This window comes from Phaenicophaeus curvirostris, chromosome 2 (assembly GCF_032191515.1).
Source record: "Phaenicophaeus curvirostris isolate KB17595 chromosome 2, BPBGC_Pcur_1.0, whole genome shotgun sequence".
In the NCBI taxonomy this organism is placed as follows: domain Eukaryota; kingdom Metazoa; phylum Chordata; class Aves; order Cuculiformes; family Cuculidae; genus Phaenicophaeus; species Phaenicophaeus curvirostris.
In genome coordinates, this window is record NC_091393.1 from 77266946 (window position 1) to 77288243 (window position 21298).

The following is a 21298-nucleotide window of genomic DNA, read 5'->3' on the forward strand; positions in this document are numbered from 1 at the left end:
GGTTCCCAGTGACAGGTTTCCAGGGTCCAAAACCAACAAGTCAGAAGAAGTGAGTTACAATAAGCTACCTTCAATGTGATTGCAAAATAACTGAATTCATCTTCTATGTCATTTTTCTCTTGTAACTGGAAATGTAGTGTTTTAACATGGTATTTGGAAAAGCATTCTGGTGAACTGCACTTCTACTAAAACTGCATTTACTTATACATAAGTAAGGAAGATAAAAATGACCAATTTACCTGTTAGTTGATAGATGTTGTGAGGATTTGATAAACTGTGGATAACCCGTTGTGGTATTTGATGAGTTAACCATCTCTGGCTTTTCCTGCTGGGTTTAGATTGAAAAACAGAATTATGTAGGATAGGGTTTTTTTTTAGAGTGCTTAGTATTGGCCTATAGGTCTCAGCAACAACAAGGTAGGAAATGACTCATTCAGAAAACAGCATCTGAACACACATTATGTTCTTCATTTGGCCAAACACTTCTGAACAAAGAGAAAATTATTTAGGATTGGTTCAAGTGTTTTTAAGCTCAAGTTACTGGTTATTAATATGTAACAGCATGTGTTCTCTGATTTGAGAGTCTGATGGAGCTCAGATGTATAGGTAGTCAAGATCCAAGAAATCAATCCAAATTACTTTTTCCAGTTATCTAATCTTCTACTGATGAACCATGAGAGGCTGAATCCTAGACCTCTCCTGTTAAGAGACAGAGAAAACCTGTTCTAGTGGTTCCAGGAATTTTACTTCCAGTGTTTTGAAAAGCCTAAATATTTAGACAGTGGGGTGACTAAAATGTTATCCTCCTTGCCACTAATATCATTAAGGATTTTAACCTGTGATCCTGTGAGAAGTATTTTGCAATGATGACTTGAAGTTAAGCTAGTTAGGTGGATAAGTTCCTTATGTTAAGTTCCATATTTACTTATTTCTTAAAATAGTTACTGTTTTCTTAAAAATGCAGTTTAAATTTATACTCACAAGAATTAAACAAAGTACTGCCTAAATACTTCTTTGTTTGTAACAATTTTTCCCCAAGAATTTAATCTTTTCTTCTAGTTAATAATAAATAATACAGGATGGACTGCACTCAGAATTCTTTTTCATTAAGCTGATGTGCATTTCATGGCAGTGCTTAGCTGTGAGATGCCATGTCACTACTTGAAAGACATTAAAAAGTGTTAGAGGGGGAGAATAAGATCCCCCTCTGGATCTTCTTGTACTGTCTCCTGTGTTTGTGAAACTGTGTAGCTTTCAGACTGCCTGTGTTATGAGCCCCTAATACACTGTTTAAAATGCCGTTTTTTAGTTCACTATTACATAAGTCATTAAATAAGAACACCCTATTCAGCTCAGGATAGTTGAAAGGTTACTGGATTCTTTGCAAACAAAGGAAGATAAAACCCAATTATGTTTCCTGGGAATTGTCCATATTACAGCTATGACTGCCCTCTTCTAACACACATCATAAACCTGATGAAATCTTAGTTTTGCTAGCAGTAAGGAAGCTTATTTTTTCTAATCTCCTCTATTTGTTTCAGGTTCCTTCAGAGTCTTCAGCATTGTGGGACCATTCTTGGTTTTCAATCAAGTTATTTGGGTGAATGTCAAAACAGAAAACAGAGCAGAAAACAAGTGTTTTGTTTGCATTAGCTTCATGCAAGCATAATTCACATTAACTTGTCTGATTTACATTGGCATAAGCGCACATGAATGGGGCCCAAAATCCCATCTTTCATACTTCTTTCTATCTAGCCAATTAAATACTTCTTTAAGAAAGTATTGAAGGTGTTACATTTACACAAATATGGAAGAAATATGAAGTGACTTCATACCTGTAGATTTGTTGCCTCTTCAGACCACCAGACTTCGAAGTTCTTTTGCAACTTCATCTTGGCCTTCTCCATAAGAAGCTGCAGGTGCTCAATCTCTATCTTCAGCCCTTTCAAGCGATTGAACATTGTTTTATAACTAATGTGAGAAGAAGACAGTGTATTACAGATCTTACAGTTCATATCTAAACAAAGCTTTATCCTACCTGGAATTGATTTAAACAGATTTAAACTACAAAAGAATATATAATAATCATAGATGCAGGGTACACAGACAGAGTGGTGGTAGGAAGAGACATCTCACATTTTAGAAGGGCTTCACTGAACAGTAAGTACAAGAAATTGATCCCACAAAATTTTTATTTCCCTAAAGAAATTAGTGAAATTCAAGTGGGGTCAAATTGATTAACAATTTAAATATAGGTTTGACCAAGCATGTCAATTTTTTCTTCTGATTTCTCTGCATGTTACCATTCATAAAAAAACTGGTTGCCAAAGCCTAGATTCAGACAGGAGCGGAGTACTGATTCCCCTTTCAGATGGAAGCCTTATTAAAAGGCCTCTTGGCTAACGTACAGTTGGAGCTTTACCAGCAGTATGAAACAGCCAGAAGTTTCCTCACAGATTGCACATGGCATAAAGGCTAGTGAATTACTTAGAAATGATATCTTTGCATCTATTTTCTTTTATCCTCCTGGCTACAGTGCTATTAGAGCAAATGGAAGTCTTGGTTAACCAATGTATATTCTGTGTATTATTTACACTTAATCAGTCCTGAATAGCTGAAAGATTTTCCTTAGGTCAAGGAAAGCAGAACATTTCTGAATCAACCAAAACAGTTCACGATACATCTGGATTCAAAGAACAAGTTTTTAACACTAGTCCTCAGGGAGGACATTAAGCTATTTTTATTTCTTTTTAGCTATTAGCCCAAGCATAAATTTTCTCCACTCCTGTACTGTGGCATCTTACAGACAAACTAACAGCATATACACAAATTTAAAAACTATTAGTGAACCATAAAACTGACATTTTTAAATGTCAGAGAAAACCCTGAGGGTAGATGTGTGTGTAGAACTGTAATTGGAATATGCTATTAGCACAATTTATCTTCTGAAGGATGGCAGAAGTTTGAGGTAGACTAATACCTTTGTTTTTCTTCTTCAATTTGCCTTCGAAGTTTCTCTTCTACTGGATCAAGTGTATTTAGCTCTTCAGAAGGACTGGAAACAGCTATAGTAGAAATAACAGGATGTAAGCAATGACCATATGATGTCAAACAAGACAGCTCAGAATAAAAAATATTTTTAAGAGGTAGGTAATGAAATGGGGGCCATTAACTGTTTTTCTCTTCTAGAAATGTTTCTTATTCTGAGAGATGGCAAAACAGTCTTTCCATCTTGGGTTATATGTTCAACAATGAAAGGAAATGTATAGTTACCTACTAGTATTACAACAGTTTCTATTTCTAGGATGAATGAGAATAGTTTAAAGTTCCCAAGAAAACATGTTCACCTTTTCAAGTGAAGAAAAATGAAAGAAAAAAAAATCTGCTGTACAATATGTGTAGGTTTCCATCTCAACCATATTTTCTGCCAAGAAAATAAATTGTACATCAACCTGTCACGAGGCCTAAGGAGTGCACCCTCTCTTCAAGGAAAGGAATTCTGTCTGGAACAAGGGGGCAGTAATGACCCCTCTGCTCCTGTCAGCATGCCAGCTGAAACCATTCCTTTTTTATTGTAGCACCCTGTAGCTTAATATAGATGAAGCTATAAAGAATTTTATTTCATTCGGAGTACTTAGGTCAAACATGCTAATACAGACAGCCAAGGTGCACAAAGCCCATGCACAATTCTCATTTCATACATGAGAAGGCTTTGCTGGATACGTAGATTACAAAAGAATAATAGAGTGAAGACATATGTGGTGGAGACGGTACCCTCAAAAGGTTAAAAAATAAACTGCTTTGAAGGTTAAAGTGGAAGCCAGGAGGCGTAAACATCATGGCAGAAGAGATGCTACAACAGAGGTATTATATAACAAATTATACCTAAACATAACGGGTAACAAGAAGGCCCTAATAATCACGCCAGAACCTTTAAGGAAAGTAGTAAACCTTCCAGTCATTACAGAGCATCAGGATTTTCTGATTTGTCAGATTTCATCCTCAGGAGAAGGCGTAATGCAGGAAAGCACAACGCTACATAGGGAAGTCAAGGGGAGATACTGCAGAGCTCCTGAGGCTTCACACTTGTTCTCAGTTTCATGAGTATACAGCATCCAGGCCTGAGAGAAATGTGCTTTTGTGGAACAAATGGAAATGATTTAGGGAGTTACTGCCTCCCAAGCGAGAGACGGTCATAGACCATATGTGCATCCTTACTGTGTTTCCATGCAAAGCCAGCCAGACTTAGGTTGAGCTATCCTCAGCAGTGGTCAAAGGGGACTGCTGAGCACACTGAGGTGCATTTGCACAATCTGTTATGGTGTCTGAGTTCAGGAGGTAGCAGCTCTAGCCCCTTATAGTGAAGGGAAATAACACAGAGTAGAAGACAGTAACATCTTAAAATGTTAATGCTGTTTCTGAAGTTAGAACTTCCCTACATGAAAACATCACCTAATTCTGCTAGTCATTACAGAGTTATGCAAGAGCATAATACTGCAGCTGTATTTATTGCAGCTGTTACTTTGATTTATTTGGACATCTAGTACTTGGAAAAATATTTTTGCACTAGCTCTCAAAAGGCAGCCAAACAGGCAGAATTTGGTCACTCACATGTAAGAACATCAACAAAAGTTTTTCTACTGTTTATTACACATTGCAGAAAGGATTATTTGTTTGCAAGTTACTCTCAGAAATAATAAAGCCTTTTGTACGAGATAAGTACCTCTATGACACAAGGGCCCCAGCATCCTCAACTCTGAATATAGCTATGTACATTGTCTCTTGCAATATGCTGATGATGAAAGCAAGAAACAGCTGTGGGCAAGGTGAGCAGCACAATTTTGTGTCTGTACACAACATAAAGAGACGAGTACAATTGAAGATGATGTGGCTCCAGCAGCAAAAATAGCATTGGGTATTTCATCAAGTAAATGGCTAAAACGTAGACAACCATCCCTGTATTCCAGTCACAAAACCAGAAGAGATCTGATTACAGTGTTAGGTGAAGTCCAGTGGTAAGTCAAGTCCAGGACATACCTACTTGGCCTGTATTTTGTACGTTCTTTGAAGTCCTTTCCCATGTTGTTGCAGTCTCCTTTTCATTTTCTTTTTTTCATGCTTGCTTATTGCAACAATATGCTTGTGAACTGAGTATCATTTTGCCCTAAAGACAAGACCTTTTTGAATCTGCCCACTGCAATATATACAGATGAACCCAAGGCTCTATCCTGATGTCCCAAGCAAAGGAGATCTATGGGCTGTTGGAACGTATTCCAACCCTTTTGTTTGATACTGCTTATGCTTTCTCCTCATTTCCTGCTACTTTTCTCTCCTCTTCCCCTTAAGCTTTCCTGAATCCCTGCTGTAGCCTCTTTCTGCCTCTGGGTTTCTGTGGCTGCCACCTCACACCCCTCTCATGCCACCACCCCATGAAGTTTCAGGTAGTGCTGAAGTGAAGCAGCTAAGGCAGAGGTTACTGGCTCATTATATCTGATGTCTAATGTTAGCATTCTTCAATAGACAGGCTCAGTTATTTTAAAATAACATGAGAGGGTCAACTAAGTGAATAAACAGTAAAACATAGAAAGCATAGCATTTACTCACAAATTTTAGATAACTAAGAAGAAACACTTCATTTTTGCTACAGGCTTTTATTCCTCTAAATAGAGTTCCCTTTTATTGTATGTATGTGCCTGTCCATTCAGAAACAGAAAATGTTTATTAAAACATCAAATTATTTTATCTATGCATTAACCACATACGTAGAAACCCCATATAGACTAAGAAAAACTGAAAATTCATGAGATCAAGTTTTGCCAACATACATTAAAAAATTTGTTATACATTAAAACATGCAGAGGTGCTACTGCTAAAATATTAACTATCAGATAGCATTTCTGCAACTGCATGGAAGAAAAGCAAGTGGTATCTGCTTTGTTCACTCAGTGTTGACTTAGTTCATTGATGACAGTTTGTCATATGAAACTTGATTGTGCAGCCTTGCCTCTATGCTTTTAGTGCATCAACTGAGATGACTTTTAGTGCACCAGTGACTTCTCCTAGGAATCAAATGCAAATTGGTGCAATATGATCGTAGGTAATGCAGAGCCAAGTTTCAGAGATGCAAGGGAGGAATGACATGCATGTTTAGGAAAACATTGCCCATGTGTATGCTATGGGTTTCTTTTGGCACACGTCCTGCCAATTCTATACAACAGTTATTTTAGCAGTAGTCAGGAGTGTACTTATAAGGAGTACTAATTCCTTTACATTAAGTGTAACTGCATATACAAATGAGCATCAAAACTTAGGACTCCTATGTTGTGGACTCTTCTTTTAAGAGTAGTGAATCACACAATGTAAAGAGGAGATTCTGACAGTGCTATATTGGATGACAAAATAACTAGCAACTTTTACATATTCAGATATTTTACATACTGTTTTACTTTTATCTTCGGATACAACCCATTTGATGAAGTGAGGTATAAGACATGATACCAGCTGCCTGCTTAGAGAGGAAGGTGAGCGCCACATGAGTTGATACTAAGTCCATATCATAAAGGTTTTTGGGCTTTTTATTGTTTCATAAACAAGATTGTAATAGGCATTTTAATATAAAATTATTTTATTCTAATGAAAAGCCCAGTTTTGAAGCACAGGAAGTAATGAACTTTACAACACATTACACGTCATCCAATTGCACAGTACTAGAAAGAAATATAAGCACCTGCCAACTGGATCTTTATATCAAAGGATTATGGCAAGTATGGTTGAAAAACACCATTTCTAGCATGAGATACCAAATGTTCTGACCATAGTTTACTGCAAGCTGGCAACAGCTTGAAATACTCTGGGAAATTCTTGTCTACAGTCAGAAAATTTTGCAAGAAACTCTCTGTGACCCTGAACTTTATACTCTCTAAGGCGCTCATATATTTCTCGACCTGAGTGTATCCTAGAAGTCAAACTCCTAGGGATTTATTGTCTTATGCCTCAAATAACATTGTGCCCTGCCCTCCGGCTGTACTTATGCAGTCATAGTTTTTCTTTTTTTCACTGCATAATCCTGTGTTTATCTGCTTAAATTTATAGTCACTTGAAGTAACCAAATTTAGAATTGACTTCTGTGTCCAGTTAGTATTTTTACTGCTTTATTTATCAGCTTTGCAGCTTTTGGCAAACTTGGGATTTAGTGCTTTCAAACTAGAACATATGCTGTCATTTGGGTTTTTTAAAAAGAACTACCTATCCATCATTATTCAGGATTGCCTTACAAGCAATTCTCCCCTTCTTCTTTCTTATTCCTCCCCTGGGTCCTGTCAACATGTTTGTCACCTTGCACTACATGTGTACCTTATACAAAAGGAAAGATATGTACACATAATGAAACTCAGGAGAAGATGAAAATACCCTCACATCTAGAAGAGTCTATATTGTGGGTTTTACAGCAATTTACCTCTAATCTTACTGTAATGGTTTTCTTAAAATTTCAGCCAGCTGGTCACGAGCATACAATGAAATAAACTGTCCTCTTCAGCACTCCACAAGTTAGTGCATGTGTGTGGGATTAAGGGCATGTGTATTTTGTTGATTTTTATTTTTGTTTTAATCACTGAATTATTAAAAGGGTCAATCAGTATGCTGCTTTTCTTTGTATCATTTTATTGTTTATTGTTTTACTGGCTTAATATTGGCTCAGGCTAACTGACTTCCAATGCATACCTAGAAAGTGGAGCTATTTTTTCCTAGACTCTGTGAGATCTTTTGGCTAAATACAGGCTCATGCTTCAATTCCCTCAAGTTTCTTCTTTGAGACTAGTCATTTATATATCTGCTCCTAAAAATACGTGGCATATGAAACAGAAGGTGTTGCCTTCATGTCAGCTGCACTGAAGCCATGAAAGTTTCTGAAACCATTGTGGCTAAAAGTTCTCTGTTGGTTTCCAAATATACAAGTACAATACACTGGGATAAAAAAATGCAGCTTCAAGTTCAATAAGTTCCATACATACCAGTGGATCTAGTGGAATAGTAACATAGCTGGGTCTTAGTAAGGAAAGCCCTACTAACTCAGGTTCTTGACTACACTTAATAAATACATTTTACCATTTCAAGACAAGAGATTATTGTTGCATCAGTTTTCTTGTTTATAACATTAGATAAAACCATACCTGATATTTGAATGATCTTTTTCTGCCTCCCCAAAAGGGGTATGGTTTGTCATTCCTAAATCTTGAGGCTTCTTTAACATTAATTTCTACAAGCTTTCAAAAAAAAAAAAAAGTCTCTTTGCTAAGTTTTGTCATGCTCTTCTTGAAAGAAAAGGATGGAAAATACTTCTGAAGTTGGTTGCTTGTCACAAAGCTGAGATATTAGAAAGACACTGCCACCAATGTGCATACAGTAATGTGCAATAAGACAGCACCATAACTTGTAAAGCAATGCCTGGTCAAGATAAGAACTTGACTAAGAATAATATAGCACAACTTTACTGAGAATAAGTATCTAAGGGTGCTAAAGGTGAAGTCACATTGAGTGTCACAGAGCACAGAAGAGATCCTGAAGCTTAGTGCATCCATATTTCTTTCTAGGGATTCTCAGATAAGCAGATGCCCAATTCTCAGTTCTGAGAAGTCACAGCCTTACTGTGCATAAGCAATACAAACAGGCATGCACAGCAAGTCCTGTGCTTGCAGGTCACATATAGGAATGCAATGCAGACAGAAATGTTTTCTAGTGTTTTCTAAAAATAACAGGTATTTTGATTGCATACTATGTCGAACTCTGGCTGTGGTTGTCACTACAAACACCTGTGATAATACACAGAAGAATTTATTTTGGGCTGTGCACTAAATTTGTAGCAAAACTATTTGAAAAAATATTAAGGAAAAATAAGCACGTTTTATACTTAACTGCTTATTGAAACAGAAGCTATGTATAGTATATGCCACTTTGAGTTAGACAATAAAAGAGGTTGGGATCTTGATTCAAGAGGTGAATGCTAACCAAACAAATGTATATTGTAGTATCAGTTTTGCTCTTTCTGCTATAACGTGTAAGTAAAAGACCTTTCATCTGCAAGAGAGAAGTAGACAAGATGGAAAACAGAAAGGAGAAATGCAACATTTTTTGTGAAATCAAAATATTATATTATGAGCTTGAGGTGGCACTGTTCAGTGTTTAGTTTAACCCGTGCCCCAAGTGAGACAAAAGGTGTTGGGCCTGAAACACATCTACCACAGATTTGATTTTTTGTTTTTCTGTGTGAGTAGCAGACAATATGTGCTAAGACCCCACCTCAGTTAAGGGTACAATAAAGACCAAATTACTACAGAAGTTTTGTTTCCATTCTCCCCCCTTGCTACTCTATTATCCCTCTAAAAGGGATTCATGAATGCTTTTCTGAACGTTAATATGAGGTACAAGTTTTCCAGGAAATTTCTGAAGCCCCAACCATGGGATTTCATGTCAGCAGAAATATTATTCTTCAAGAAGATAAATTTTGATACTGTTTAGTGTTCTGGCACGTGCTAGATCAGGGCCACATACAGACCAGATTCTGGTTTTGGAACCCTCTGTTCCTGCCAGCCACACTCATATCCCACACTAAGTGCCACCCTTTTGCTGGTCTTCCCATGTACATTGGCTGCAGAACAGCTATGCTGCCTGTTCTAGACAACCAGTTCAAGACATTTGAAGAAGTATACAGGTATTTAGGCATTTCTCATAACTCGGACAGTTCTTTCCTATGACCTGTGCTGGAAAGGACATTGAGCTCAATGTCCTGGTAGCTGCCAGATGAATTACACTGTATTGTTTACTAGAAAGAGGCAATCCTGACAAATTCAGAAACGCTTACAATTTATCCACAAGATTCTCATCTGGATTCTTATCTTATTCTTATCTCTGCATACTTGCAGGATATTATTAGTAACTTCTTGTTCCAAGTCATGATTTTCTTTGATCTTGAATGTGCAAAAATTTTTGAGCTAAGAAGAATTGAATTAATTTATTTTAGCCTTTTCAGCAAAACATAAAACAGAAAAAGTTTTTCACCAAATTTTCAGCTTATTCTGAAACATTGGGTACCACATTAGACATTTTATTTCTCATTCACTCCTTGTCCCATGTTTTATGTAATCAGGTGGAAATTGCTATTCTAAGCCTGACCTTTACCTTGAAAAAAATGAAAGCAAATGCAGATGTGAAAGAGCTCCCTTTGTTATTTACAGCTCATTATATGACAGAACTTTTGTTTTTTACAAAGAGCTCTCATGGAGGAAACCTTGACTGAAACTAGTCAAGCTGCACTACACACCCACTGGACCTTACCAGAAGAAAGAAGTTTTCAGCACCTTAAACTGTAAGTTACCCTTTGTTTTCCTACAGATTTTTAGAGCTAGTAGAGAGAGGCTGCTCTGAGTTATACTAAAGCTAAAGCAAAGAAGCTTAGGCCTAGAATCAGTAGACTGCATGCATAAAACCATATTTATTTTTTACTCACTCCATCTCAAGTCTTGCCTTAGAATTGAAGAATCATTCAGGTTGGAAGGGACCTTAGAAGGGTATGTAATCCAACCTACTGCTCAAAGTTGGGTGAAAACTGAATAAGACTAGGTTGTCCAGACATGTTATGAAAAACTCCAAGGAAAGAGATCTTGCAAACTTCTCTGAGGATCACTTTCAATATATAATTATCCTCATAGAATCTGTTTCCTAATCTTAATTTTAGTAGACCAAATTAGAAAATTGAGAGCTTTATATCAACATTCTGTCTTGCTTACTTACTAGTAACCATGAGTCTCAAAATAAAATTCAATTTACACTGAGCTTTTCAGTATTTCAGAAGAAATATTTATGGCAAGAAAGCTTACAGAGACTGCAAGCTGTTCCAACAACAGTGAAATGCTAAAGTCAGTGTCAATAAAACTGAGAAATGGATAGCTGTGCTACAAGTTCATGACTTCTAATAAAAATATCATTTGGTCCAAAGATGTCTTTGCTCTTTTTTGAGATCTGATAAACAGAAGTGTAGTGGGTCACATGGGAAACTTAATAGGAACACATGAGCATTCTCAGAATTTTCTGTCAGTTCAGGAGAACATTTTTGCAAAGATTTCCAGTAAAGATGTAGTTCTTGAAGATATAATGAAAGAGAAAACTCATAGCTGCCTCTATAATTTAGTGTTGCACCTAGTAAAATCTGCTAAGAAGAGTAACAGGAAAAACATCAAAACAAATAAAACTACCAAATGCCATAGAAAGACTGAAGCGAAACATATGGAAAGAAAGGTCTGTGTGGGCTTGAGGCCTGAAGGGATAGGTTAAAGAATTAGAATTCTAATTAGAATATAATCCTACAGTTTTAAACTTCATTCCTCCACAGTACTGAGAAAACCCCAAAACATTTTACTAAGAAGAATCCTCTAGTACTTCTTCAAAGGAAACATTGTTGCTTGTCTAGCAGCTGCTTTGAATCCATGGTTCTTTTTTCTGATTTTCATCATCTTTACAGAAGAATTTTATACATACAAAAATACAAAAGCTCCTCAAGAAGTCAGAGTTTTAGCCATATACTGTGCTGACCTGAAACAAAAAAATAGCACGCGAAACCAAGAAAGTCTGTTGTGGTGTGTTACTTAGCAGTTGCCACAGGCTAAAGTCTATAGTTTTTTTTTTTCCTTCAAGACAAATCTGGAATAAGTACAATGACTAAACCACACTGCAGTCACAAAAAGCTATAAAGATACTCTAATCTACATACAATGTCCTATGTAACTACTTATGCATGTTTTCAGAATTAATTGTCCTTCAGTATTCCAAGCATTTCCTTAAAGCATGTTTTTGTAAATACTGTTAAAAGCACTTCATATATTACAATAATTGCACAACGCAAATTTAAAAGTATCTTTGTCTTTGTCATAGTAAAACTCGTATTTTAGAAAAGGCAAAGCAACACTACTTTCTGAATTTTCAGCATTTTGTTATTGATATTTTTGTCTTAGCAACAGTGAAAAATCACTGTCCTTTTAAACAAGCACAATCTTGCCACCTTTCTGTCAGTCTCAGAATTCCAAAAATAAACCTTAATGCAAAACATTTCTGACTTTTTTCCTTTGAAATAGGAAGAAATTCCTTTGAAACAGGACTGAAGAAATTAAAGCCATCATTATAAAGAGTGGGCTTGGTACCAGTAGAGGTCACCCTAGGAATAAAATCAGTGCCCTGCAAGCACACGAGTGACATTTTACAAGAACAGTGCTGTTTCTTGAGATTTCAAGCGTAACTATACAGAAGAACAAAACATTGCACATATCAAAATTGTGAATTTGGCCATTGCAAATAGGCCATTGCAAACTGACGACAATGTTGGGTTTTTTTTGTTTTTGTTTGGTTTTTTTGTTTGTTTTTTTTTTGGCTAAAAGTAACATATTTTACATACTGAAAATATGTTAACCCATTTACATGGTTTTAGAGGAAGCATCTCTGGATGCCTAGCAGCACTCAGGACATGTTGCTTTATCTCTTCTGGAAAAAAAAACCTAAACAAAACCCAAAACTTAATATTCTGGACTTCAAACAGATTATTTCTTTAAAGTGCTTTGTTTATCCCATACATGTAATTTTTCAGCACCAGAGATGATGGTCTTAAAACAGGACATTAATTATTCTTCATGGACTGCTCTGGATTTATGTGGGAAAACACAGACTGCCACTTTCCTTGGCTTCTGTTATTTTGTGATTGAAAACACTTGTGTCTCTTCACTTCATGGCATTAGTACAGATCAAGACTCTCCGCTTCTTATGAACAAAGTTAAAAGGCATCTCAGTTGCAAGATGCAAAACAGTGAGAGAATCTGAACTAATTTTATTTAAATATGGGCTTATTTGTGTAAGAGATTAACTTTGATGCAAACCAGCAATTTGGAAGTGCTATGTGCTTTCCATTCACACAGATCACAGCAGATGAGTTCAAGACAGTTATTAATTAGCAGCCTAATTAACGTTATTTATGTCTGTAGGATGTTGCTATGGTTGCAGAGAGAGCTATCATACACTTCCTGAACATACCTCATATGGTCACCAGATGAAAAACACGGTGGCCCAGCCTTTCTAGTGGCATGGGCTATATTGGAAGTGTTCAAGGTCAGGTTGGATGGGGTTTTCAGCAACCTGATTTAGTGAAAGTCCTCCCTGTCTGTGGCAGGAGGATTGGACTAAATGATATTTAAAGATCCCTTCCAATCCAAATAATTCTGTCATTCTATTATACCTCACTCTGGACAAGTGGGAGCAGCAGTTCCCAGTTCTGCCCCTTCAGAAATGCAGAAATGTGTCAGACAACATATTTGCATCCCATCAGGTATAGGATACATGGTAGCAGCAGCTTCTCAGAGCCCCACAGACTGGTGCACTGGAGGAATAATACCTTTAAAATTCTTTCCTAACACTGCCTGGATGATTATCTGATGCATTACACAGCATTGTCCCTTCTTTATTCTGGGACTGATCATGCTGTTCTTTTGCTTCTAATCAAGGAAAGGTGATGAAGGAGAATGAAACCTGGTGAGATGCATCTGCAGGTTTGGAAGGAACTAGCGGATAAAGTTGCTAAGCCACTATCCACCATATTTGAGAAGTTGTGGCAGTCCGGTGAAGTTCCCACTGACTGGCAAAGAGAAAACATAACCCCCACTTTAAAAAAAGGGAAAAAGGAATATCCAAGGAACTACATGTCAGTCAGTCTCATCTCTGTGCGTGGCAAAATCATGGAGCAGGTCCTCCAGGAAACTCTGCTGTGGTACATGGAAAATGATAAGGTGATTGGTGACAAGAAAATGTGGCTTCATTCAGGGCGAATCACGCCTGGCAGATTTGGTGGCCTTCTACAATGGGGTTACAGCATTTGTGGATAAGGGAAGACTAATTGGAATCATCTACTTGGACTATTGCAAAGCATTTGATACCATCGCGCCAGACATTCTTGTCTCTAAATTGGAGACACATGGATTTAATGGATGGATCACTCAGTGGATAAGGAATTGGCTGAATGGTTGAAGTCAAAGAGTTGTAGTCAACGGCTCAATGTCTAAATGGAGACTAGTAACAAGTGGTGTTCCACAAGGGTTGGTATTGGGACTGGCGCTTTTTAACATCTTTGTTGGAGACAGGGACAGTAGACAACTGAACGCACCCTCAGCAAGTTTGCAGATGACACCAAGCTGTGTCATATGGTTGACACATTGGGGGTAAGGGTCATCATCTAGAGGGACCTCGACAGACTTGAGGAGTGGGCAAGTGCTAACCTCATGCACTTCAACAAAGCCAAGTGCAAGGTTCTGCATCTAAGTTGGGGCAATCCCAAGCACAAATACAGGCTGAGTGGAGAAATAAGAGTAGCCCTGAAGAGAAGGACTTGGAGGTACTAATGTATGAGAAGCTGAACATGAGTCAGCAATGTGTGCTTGCAGCCCAGAAAGCCAACTGTATCCTGGGTTGCATCAAAAGAATTGTGAGCAGCATGTTGAGGGAGGTGATTCTCTCCCTTTACTCCTCTCTGGTGAGACCCCACCTGGAGTACCGCATTCAGTTCTGGAGTCCTCAGCACAGGAAGGACATGGATCTGTTAGAGTGAGCCCAGAGGAGGGCCACAGAGATGATCAGAGGGCTGGAGCACCTCTGCTATGAGGAAAGGCTGAGAAAGTTGGGCTTTTTTAGCCTAGAGAAGAGAAGGTTCCAAAGAGACCTTATAACAGCCTTCCAGTAGCAGAAGGAGGTCTGTGGGAAAGCTGGGGAGGGACCCTATCAGGGAGTGCAGTGATAGGATAAGGGGTTATGGGCTTAAGCTGAAAGCATGTAGATTTAAATTAGATAGTAGGAAGAAATTTTTTACTGTGCAGGTGATGAGGCACTGGAACAGGTTGCCCAGAGAAATTGTGCATGCCTTATCCCTGGAGGCATTCAAAGCCAGGCTGGGCAAGACTTTGAGCAAACTGATCTAGTGGAAGGTGTCCCTGCCTATAGCAAGGGGGTTGGAACTAGATGATCTTTAAGGTCCTTTCCAATCCAAACTATTGTATGATTCTATAAAGAAACACATGACAGGTCAAGAAAGGGCATAAACTGTTACTAATATCTTTAGAACTGGTATGTAACTTTGAAAATGCAGGAATAGATGATGTAGACAAAGATATAGATGCAACAAAGATAAGGAGAAAGCTCCTCTTTTTTGCTTAAAATCTGTATTACAAATCCAAACACAAAGATAACAGATACCAAAATCCTTGCTCTTAGGCATTTGCTGCTCTAAATCAAATGCTGGTATGCGTTTTTGGGGATTCAAATATATTTGGTTTTTTCTGACTCATTTAGTCATTTCTTTTTTCATGAAGGATGGGCTTGCTCAAAGGAATCTTGCTCAAAAAAGTACTTGGGAACAGCTCTTGGAATAACAGCAGAAATATTAAATCCTATTTCTAAAAGCCAAGTTACAAAACCTTAGAAAAGAAAGGTGTTTTTTTTTAATAAAATGTTGATAATCCTGGTTCTTAATGCTGAAAGACCCATATTTGTCACCTTCACCCCTGTTAGATAATACCATTTTTTTTCTTTTCAAGCAGCTCTACAGGGACAATGGAGTCGGACTGTGAAAGAGAGATTAATTTGGTCCCAAAAAACCTCCCCAGAAGCAGAAAGATTTTGCCAACTCTTGATGTTTTTAGGACAATCCCAAAAGAACTAATAGTTTGCTACTTGCCTAGATTTCAAAAGTTACATAGAAAGAAAAAGGAGGCTCATGGAGAAAAGATGAATAACGAAAATATTTGAAATGGAAAGTTGAAAACCTTCACTTCAACTAAACTGATAAAGTAATTCCAGTTATTGATAATGAGGGTCCTGCTGTGCTGAAGATCAGCTTGATCACTTGACTGCACACAAATGGATGTGTGTTCAAGTATAGACATTTCCTTATCCTCAGTCAGATAATGTCAGTGTGCAAAGGTGAACAGTGAGGTAATATCAAATGTCTTGTGAAACTGAAGAAATCCGTGATGGAAGCTTTTCAATTATTGCCTGAGGATTATGGTGAAGAGTGCATGTCGTGTGCACATGCCTTTGAACGGCACAAATTATTTTTGAAAGGCAGAGAAAGTGTGAAAGATGATAATTGCCAAGGCTGCCCACACAGAGCAGTTACCAGTGATACATTGGAAAAGTGCAAGACATGATTTGAAAAGACTGGGTGTTCAAGCAGTAGCTGAGAAAGTTCATTTGGACATGGAAAGTGTTGAATGCATTCTAACAGAAGAACTGAACATGAAAAAGGCTGTGCAAAAATAGTTCCAAAAATGCTGACTGATGAACAAGAAGGACATTGCAAGGAATTGTGTTTGGACATTTTGCAATGCATTGACGATGAACAGAATTTGTTGAATTTGGTAATTACTTGTCATAAAACCTGGATATTTATCTATGATTTGGAAACTAAGGAACAATCAATGCAGTGAAAGCCAGCAACATCTCCAAGACCAATAAAAACACATGAGTTGTTCAAAGTTCAGGGCCATGTTGATTATTTTCTTCAATATCCAGGAAATTGTGCGGCAGAATGAGTTCCTACTGGTCAGACAGTAAATCAGCAGTATTATATTGCAATTGCAGGTAATCATGGTTGATTTGTTAAATAAAAAGATTTAGAGCAGAGTCTTGGCTAAGTATTCAGTGTTCCCCCAGTGCTGGTGAACACTGCAACATTAATCTGTTTGTAACCATGTTCTATCAATGCAAAACTGGAATAAGATGATGAAAAATTAGGTCCTGTATTTTACAGAAACACTAGTTTAAAGTATTTAAATATAATGTTTCATTAGAATAACATAAAACATTTATTTTTCTTCAATAAAATTGCAAGCCTCAGGGAAAGCTTTAATTTTCACTCTTCCATCTTTCCACCCAGAAGCATGCTGGTGACCAGTGTCTTTGCTCTGTCAGTACGTCAACAGTGTGCATGCTATTTAATTTTAAATACAGCCTAAAAATGCAGTTAAGTATGTTACTTTGAAAGTTCTTGATGAATAAAAGGAGTTACTTGCATAATCAGGAATTCTTATAATTAATAAAGACACAAATCACTCTGAGAGTTAATCCTTGCAGTTTTACACAAATTATTCAATATTTCTGTCTGTGTACTGACAAACATGGAGCATTCCTCTACCTTCAGTGAAGCCTCCCATCTCTTTGTGTCCTTTTTTAACTCCAAGCATATGGTGTTTTTTAAGAGATAGCTAAGAACAATGGGGAGTTTTCCTTCCACAAGAAATCCACATCTTAAGCATAGCCATGAGGGAAACAGATCTACCATGTTTAAAATCCAACTAAATAGTGTCTTAAAGAGTTTTAAACATAAAATACTTTAAGTTAAAAAAAAAAAGACAGCTGGAGGATGTTAACTTGGTTTCTAATTGAAACAATGGTCTGTTTTATTTCATGTTGGGATTTCAACAGACACTTAATTAGACTTTTTACCCTGCAGTTGTCATTTAAAAATGTCTTGATGACATTCTGGTCATCAAGAAGATCCTAGGAGTCTTGACACCTGTTACTCCCTGGAAGAACATTCATCCAAAAAAGCAGGAATGCAAAGAATACTCCTCAACTCGCAGAATAAATATTAAGTAAAAACATCCAGAGTGTTTAAAAGAATAACGAAAAAGAAAACTCAATCTGTAAAATACTTGGTGCGGTCTAGACTTACAGATGATAAGCAGATAGCAATGGTCAAAACAAAAGGGAAAAAACACATGCGTTGCCTGCTGCATTGTGGAACACTAACAGCTTATTTACAATGTGAATGTGTAGCTGGTCAAGTCAGTACTATGTCATTTCCTAAGGACACAAAAAATTATGCTTACCTATTTTATGAAAAACAGCTTAGATAGCTATTCAAAACAACATTTGCAACACAATTTTCTATATAGTATGAAATCATCCTATGAGATCAGATGTTATCATGCAGATTGAAACATGCAGTTAGAATATATCACTTAATTTTTTGAAACATTGAATAAGGAATTTTCATAAATGGCATTGCTATGCTTCATCTTGAGGTTACTTCAACTTAAAGTGTCATAAAATTAGCAAATAGACAGTATTAAAACCTGGAGTGAAATGAAGAAAATATTTCCATTTATGCTGAAGGTATCACCTTTAGAGGGAAGGGAAGGGAAGGGAAGGGAAGGGAAGGGAAGGGAAGGGAAGGGAAGGGAAGGGAAGGGAAGGGAAGGGAAGGGAAGGGAAGGGAAGGGAAGGGAAGGGAAGGGAAGGGAAGGGAAGGGAAGGGAAGGGAAGGGAAGGGAAGGGAAGGGAAGGGAAGGGAAGGGAAGGGAAGGGAAGGGAAGGGAAGGGAAGGGAAGGGAAGGGAAGGGAAGGGAAGGGAAGGGAAGGGAAGGGAAGGGAAGGGAAGGGAAGGGAAGGGAAGGGAAGGGAAGGGAAGGGAAGGGAAGGGAAGGGAAGGGAAGGGAAGGGAAGGGAAGGGAAGGGAAGGGAAGGGAAGGGAAGGGAAGGGAAGGGAAGGGAAGGGAAGGGAAGGGAAGGGAAGGGAAGGGAAGGGAAGGGAAGGGAAGGGAAGGGAAGGGAAGACCAGTTGGACAGAACCACTTCAGGGCTGACAAAAAGTTAAAGAATATTACTAAGGGCATTGTCCAAATGCTTCTTAAACACTGTCAGGCACGGGATCTCAATCAACCGTTTGACCACCCTTTTGGTAAAGAAATGTTCCTAATATAAAGTCTGAGCCTCCCCTGATGCAGCTTTAAATCATTCCCATGTATCCTGCCACTAGATACCAGGGAGAAGAGATCAGCACCTTCTTCATTTCTGCATCTCATTATTGATCAAAGTAAGCTAAGTTATTGACATGGACAGCATTAATTGTCAGTGCTGATTTTTAAATAAAAATCAAAAAGGATAAAAGTATAAAGTAATATCATCATTAACAGAGCTTGAGGTGTATGCCTAAATAAGAAAGAAAAGGAGGAATCTATTTAGCTACTATGCAGTAACTTTTTTTCCTGACGTATTATTAAGAGACAAATATTGTTCACTGTGCTATGTATACATCGAAATAACACCATCAGCTGCAATCTGGTCTGAGTTATCTCCATCTTTTATGTGAAGAAGGTCCATGAAGGAACATTTTGAGATTCTTTTACAGGATTCTTTTACACGGGGGGGTGGGGGGTGGGGTGAAGCTCAAACTGTTATTTGTCCAGCAGTTTCTTTGACATTTTAGCTGATGTTTACTGTCCAAAACAGAATTCTCATATGAACACTCCTAGGCTGTTACAGTACAAAGTCAGTGGAGTCAGCTTAAAGCATCTTAAACCAAATTTGGATGACTTTACACTTACGTGAACAACTTACATAGATACTTCTAGCTTCACAGCTGTGTCAACAGAAACAGCAAGAAATAGCTTCTCAACTTCTATAACTACATGCAAAAGAAATGACCTGTATATGTCTTCAGTCCCTTTTGGAATGAGGAAAATGAAAAAAGATGTTAAACAGATTGTAGCAACGTGGCTAGCAGTTCAGTCTCAGGATAAATCGATGTCTTGTAATAGGAATTCAAATCAGAATCAAGAGAAAGCAAAAAAAAACCCTAACAATGAGGAAAGTTTAGATGTCTCTCTTCTTGTTTTGGTCACCCTGAAAATAGAGCAAGCTAATACCAAACCCCAAAACCTACAAGACTTTTGCATTATGTTTCTCACCATACATAACAGATGTCTTTTGAGCCAAATCTCTGGCAAAATTCAAAGAGTCGATGTTCTTTGTGGTAGGGGCTATTGTAGAAATATTGTAGCAAAAACTGTCATAGAAAATACAACCTGCCCCACAAGCAGGTTCAGAAAGCTTGTTATTCCTGTTGCATCCTATTGAATCTCAAATGTTTTACTCTTACCTAGAGCTGCCCTCTGAATGTGCCTCTGGGTTATTGCGCCTTTCAGATGGTCTGTAGAAGACACAAAATGTGAATAGTTAGAACTCAAAATGTCAAAAAATCAATGAAGTCATTGCTTACTTTCCCTGAGCTGCTGGTCAATTTAAGGGGATTTTTTTTTGTGATCAACAGGATAAATAGTTTTCAGAGCTCTCTCCTTCTCATTTCTGCAAGTAAACAAATAGGCATAAACAAATAGACACAATTTGGTTTTACATATCCTAAAATTTAACTTGTCCAGTAAGAAAGACTGAAAACGAAGCCATTTACTGTCAAGCACTTTCACAGGATAATGATCTCCTGCTGCTAGACTCAAAATAAGTCCAAGTGAGGCTAGAAGAGATTCAGAATTCCAAGTACTTATTCAACAGACTTTTAGGCGCTAGCAGTGGAAATGAGATATTAGGTCATCCAGACCATTTCTTTGCCAATGAAGAATTGGTTCCCTGCAGTCCATTTCTTCCTGTTCGTCAACTCAGTTTTAAATATTGCATGTACTACAGCTTCTGCAAGTTCTGCTACTCAACAGAATTCACTATGTAGATGTCATTGGTCTCTGATCAAAAATTTTCTATAATTTCATTATCTCATTATTCCTAGTTAGGCTCCCATGCTCCACAGAATTCACCTTTATCCTTCTTTTATTAATTTCCTCCCTGATCTATGACACTGTTCCAGTTCACCAGTTATCTCAAATGATAATTAGATTACCACATGGGAAGCCATTATTTATAGATGGAACCAATAATGGAAAAACATAAGCCTAAGTGTGCAATTTCAGCATTGTACGTATTCTGACGGAGGATGGGATTGTGTCTTTCAAGTTTTCAAAATAAAACAAACTCTAAGCAAAGAGTTCATCATAAATTTCACTAAGCTATACATCTGGATACCAGAGAAATAAAAAAAATACCCATGCTGGATTCACTTCTTTCCCCTGAGACCTGTGATTATATATATTATATTAGCATGCATTCTGAATTAAAAATATCCTTTTGCTTACAAGTGAAGACATACAGAGCAAGCTAATCAGGGCTAATTAAGCAATTAAAAGCTGCCAAATCCTTAACTGGAGAATGTGAAAAACCACTTGAGTTCATAGGTCGCAAGAAATAGGCAGTTCTATTAGCACAAAGAATCATGAAAATTAAATTTCTTTGGGAATTGTGAGAATAATTCTTAAGTATTTAGTAGTATTGTAGAATAGGTTTTATAAGCGACACATTGTGGTATAATAGCCAAGTTATTTTGGTTTTAATGTCTTTAGAAACAAAACAAAGCAAACCAAAATCCCCT

At 37.5% G+C, this 21298-nt stretch overlaps 1 protein-coding gene across 2 annotated transcripts in view; it reads right to left on the reverse strand.

The window, feature by feature from the left end:
• Nucleotides 1–21298, reverse strand: part of KIF6 (kinesin family member 6) — a 159233-nt gene that overhangs the window by 12953 nt on the left and 124982 nt on the right. The window contains exons 16-19 of one of the 2 annotated variants that reach the window (XM_069852542.1): nucleotides 19964–20014; nucleotides 2981–3065; nucleotides 1836–1971; nucleotides 240–325 (exon numbers count right to left, since the gene is read on the reverse strand). In XM_069852542.1, coding sequence (XP_069708643.1) covers nucleotides 240–325; nucleotides 1836–1971; nucleotides 2981–3065; nucleotides 19964–20014 — 358 coding nt within the window. Of the gene's footprint in view, nucleotides 1–239; nucleotides 329–1835; nucleotides 1972–2980; nucleotides 3066–19963; nucleotides 20015–21298 lie in introns of both variants that reach the window. The other variant, XM_069852543.1, reaches the window with a different exon arrangement.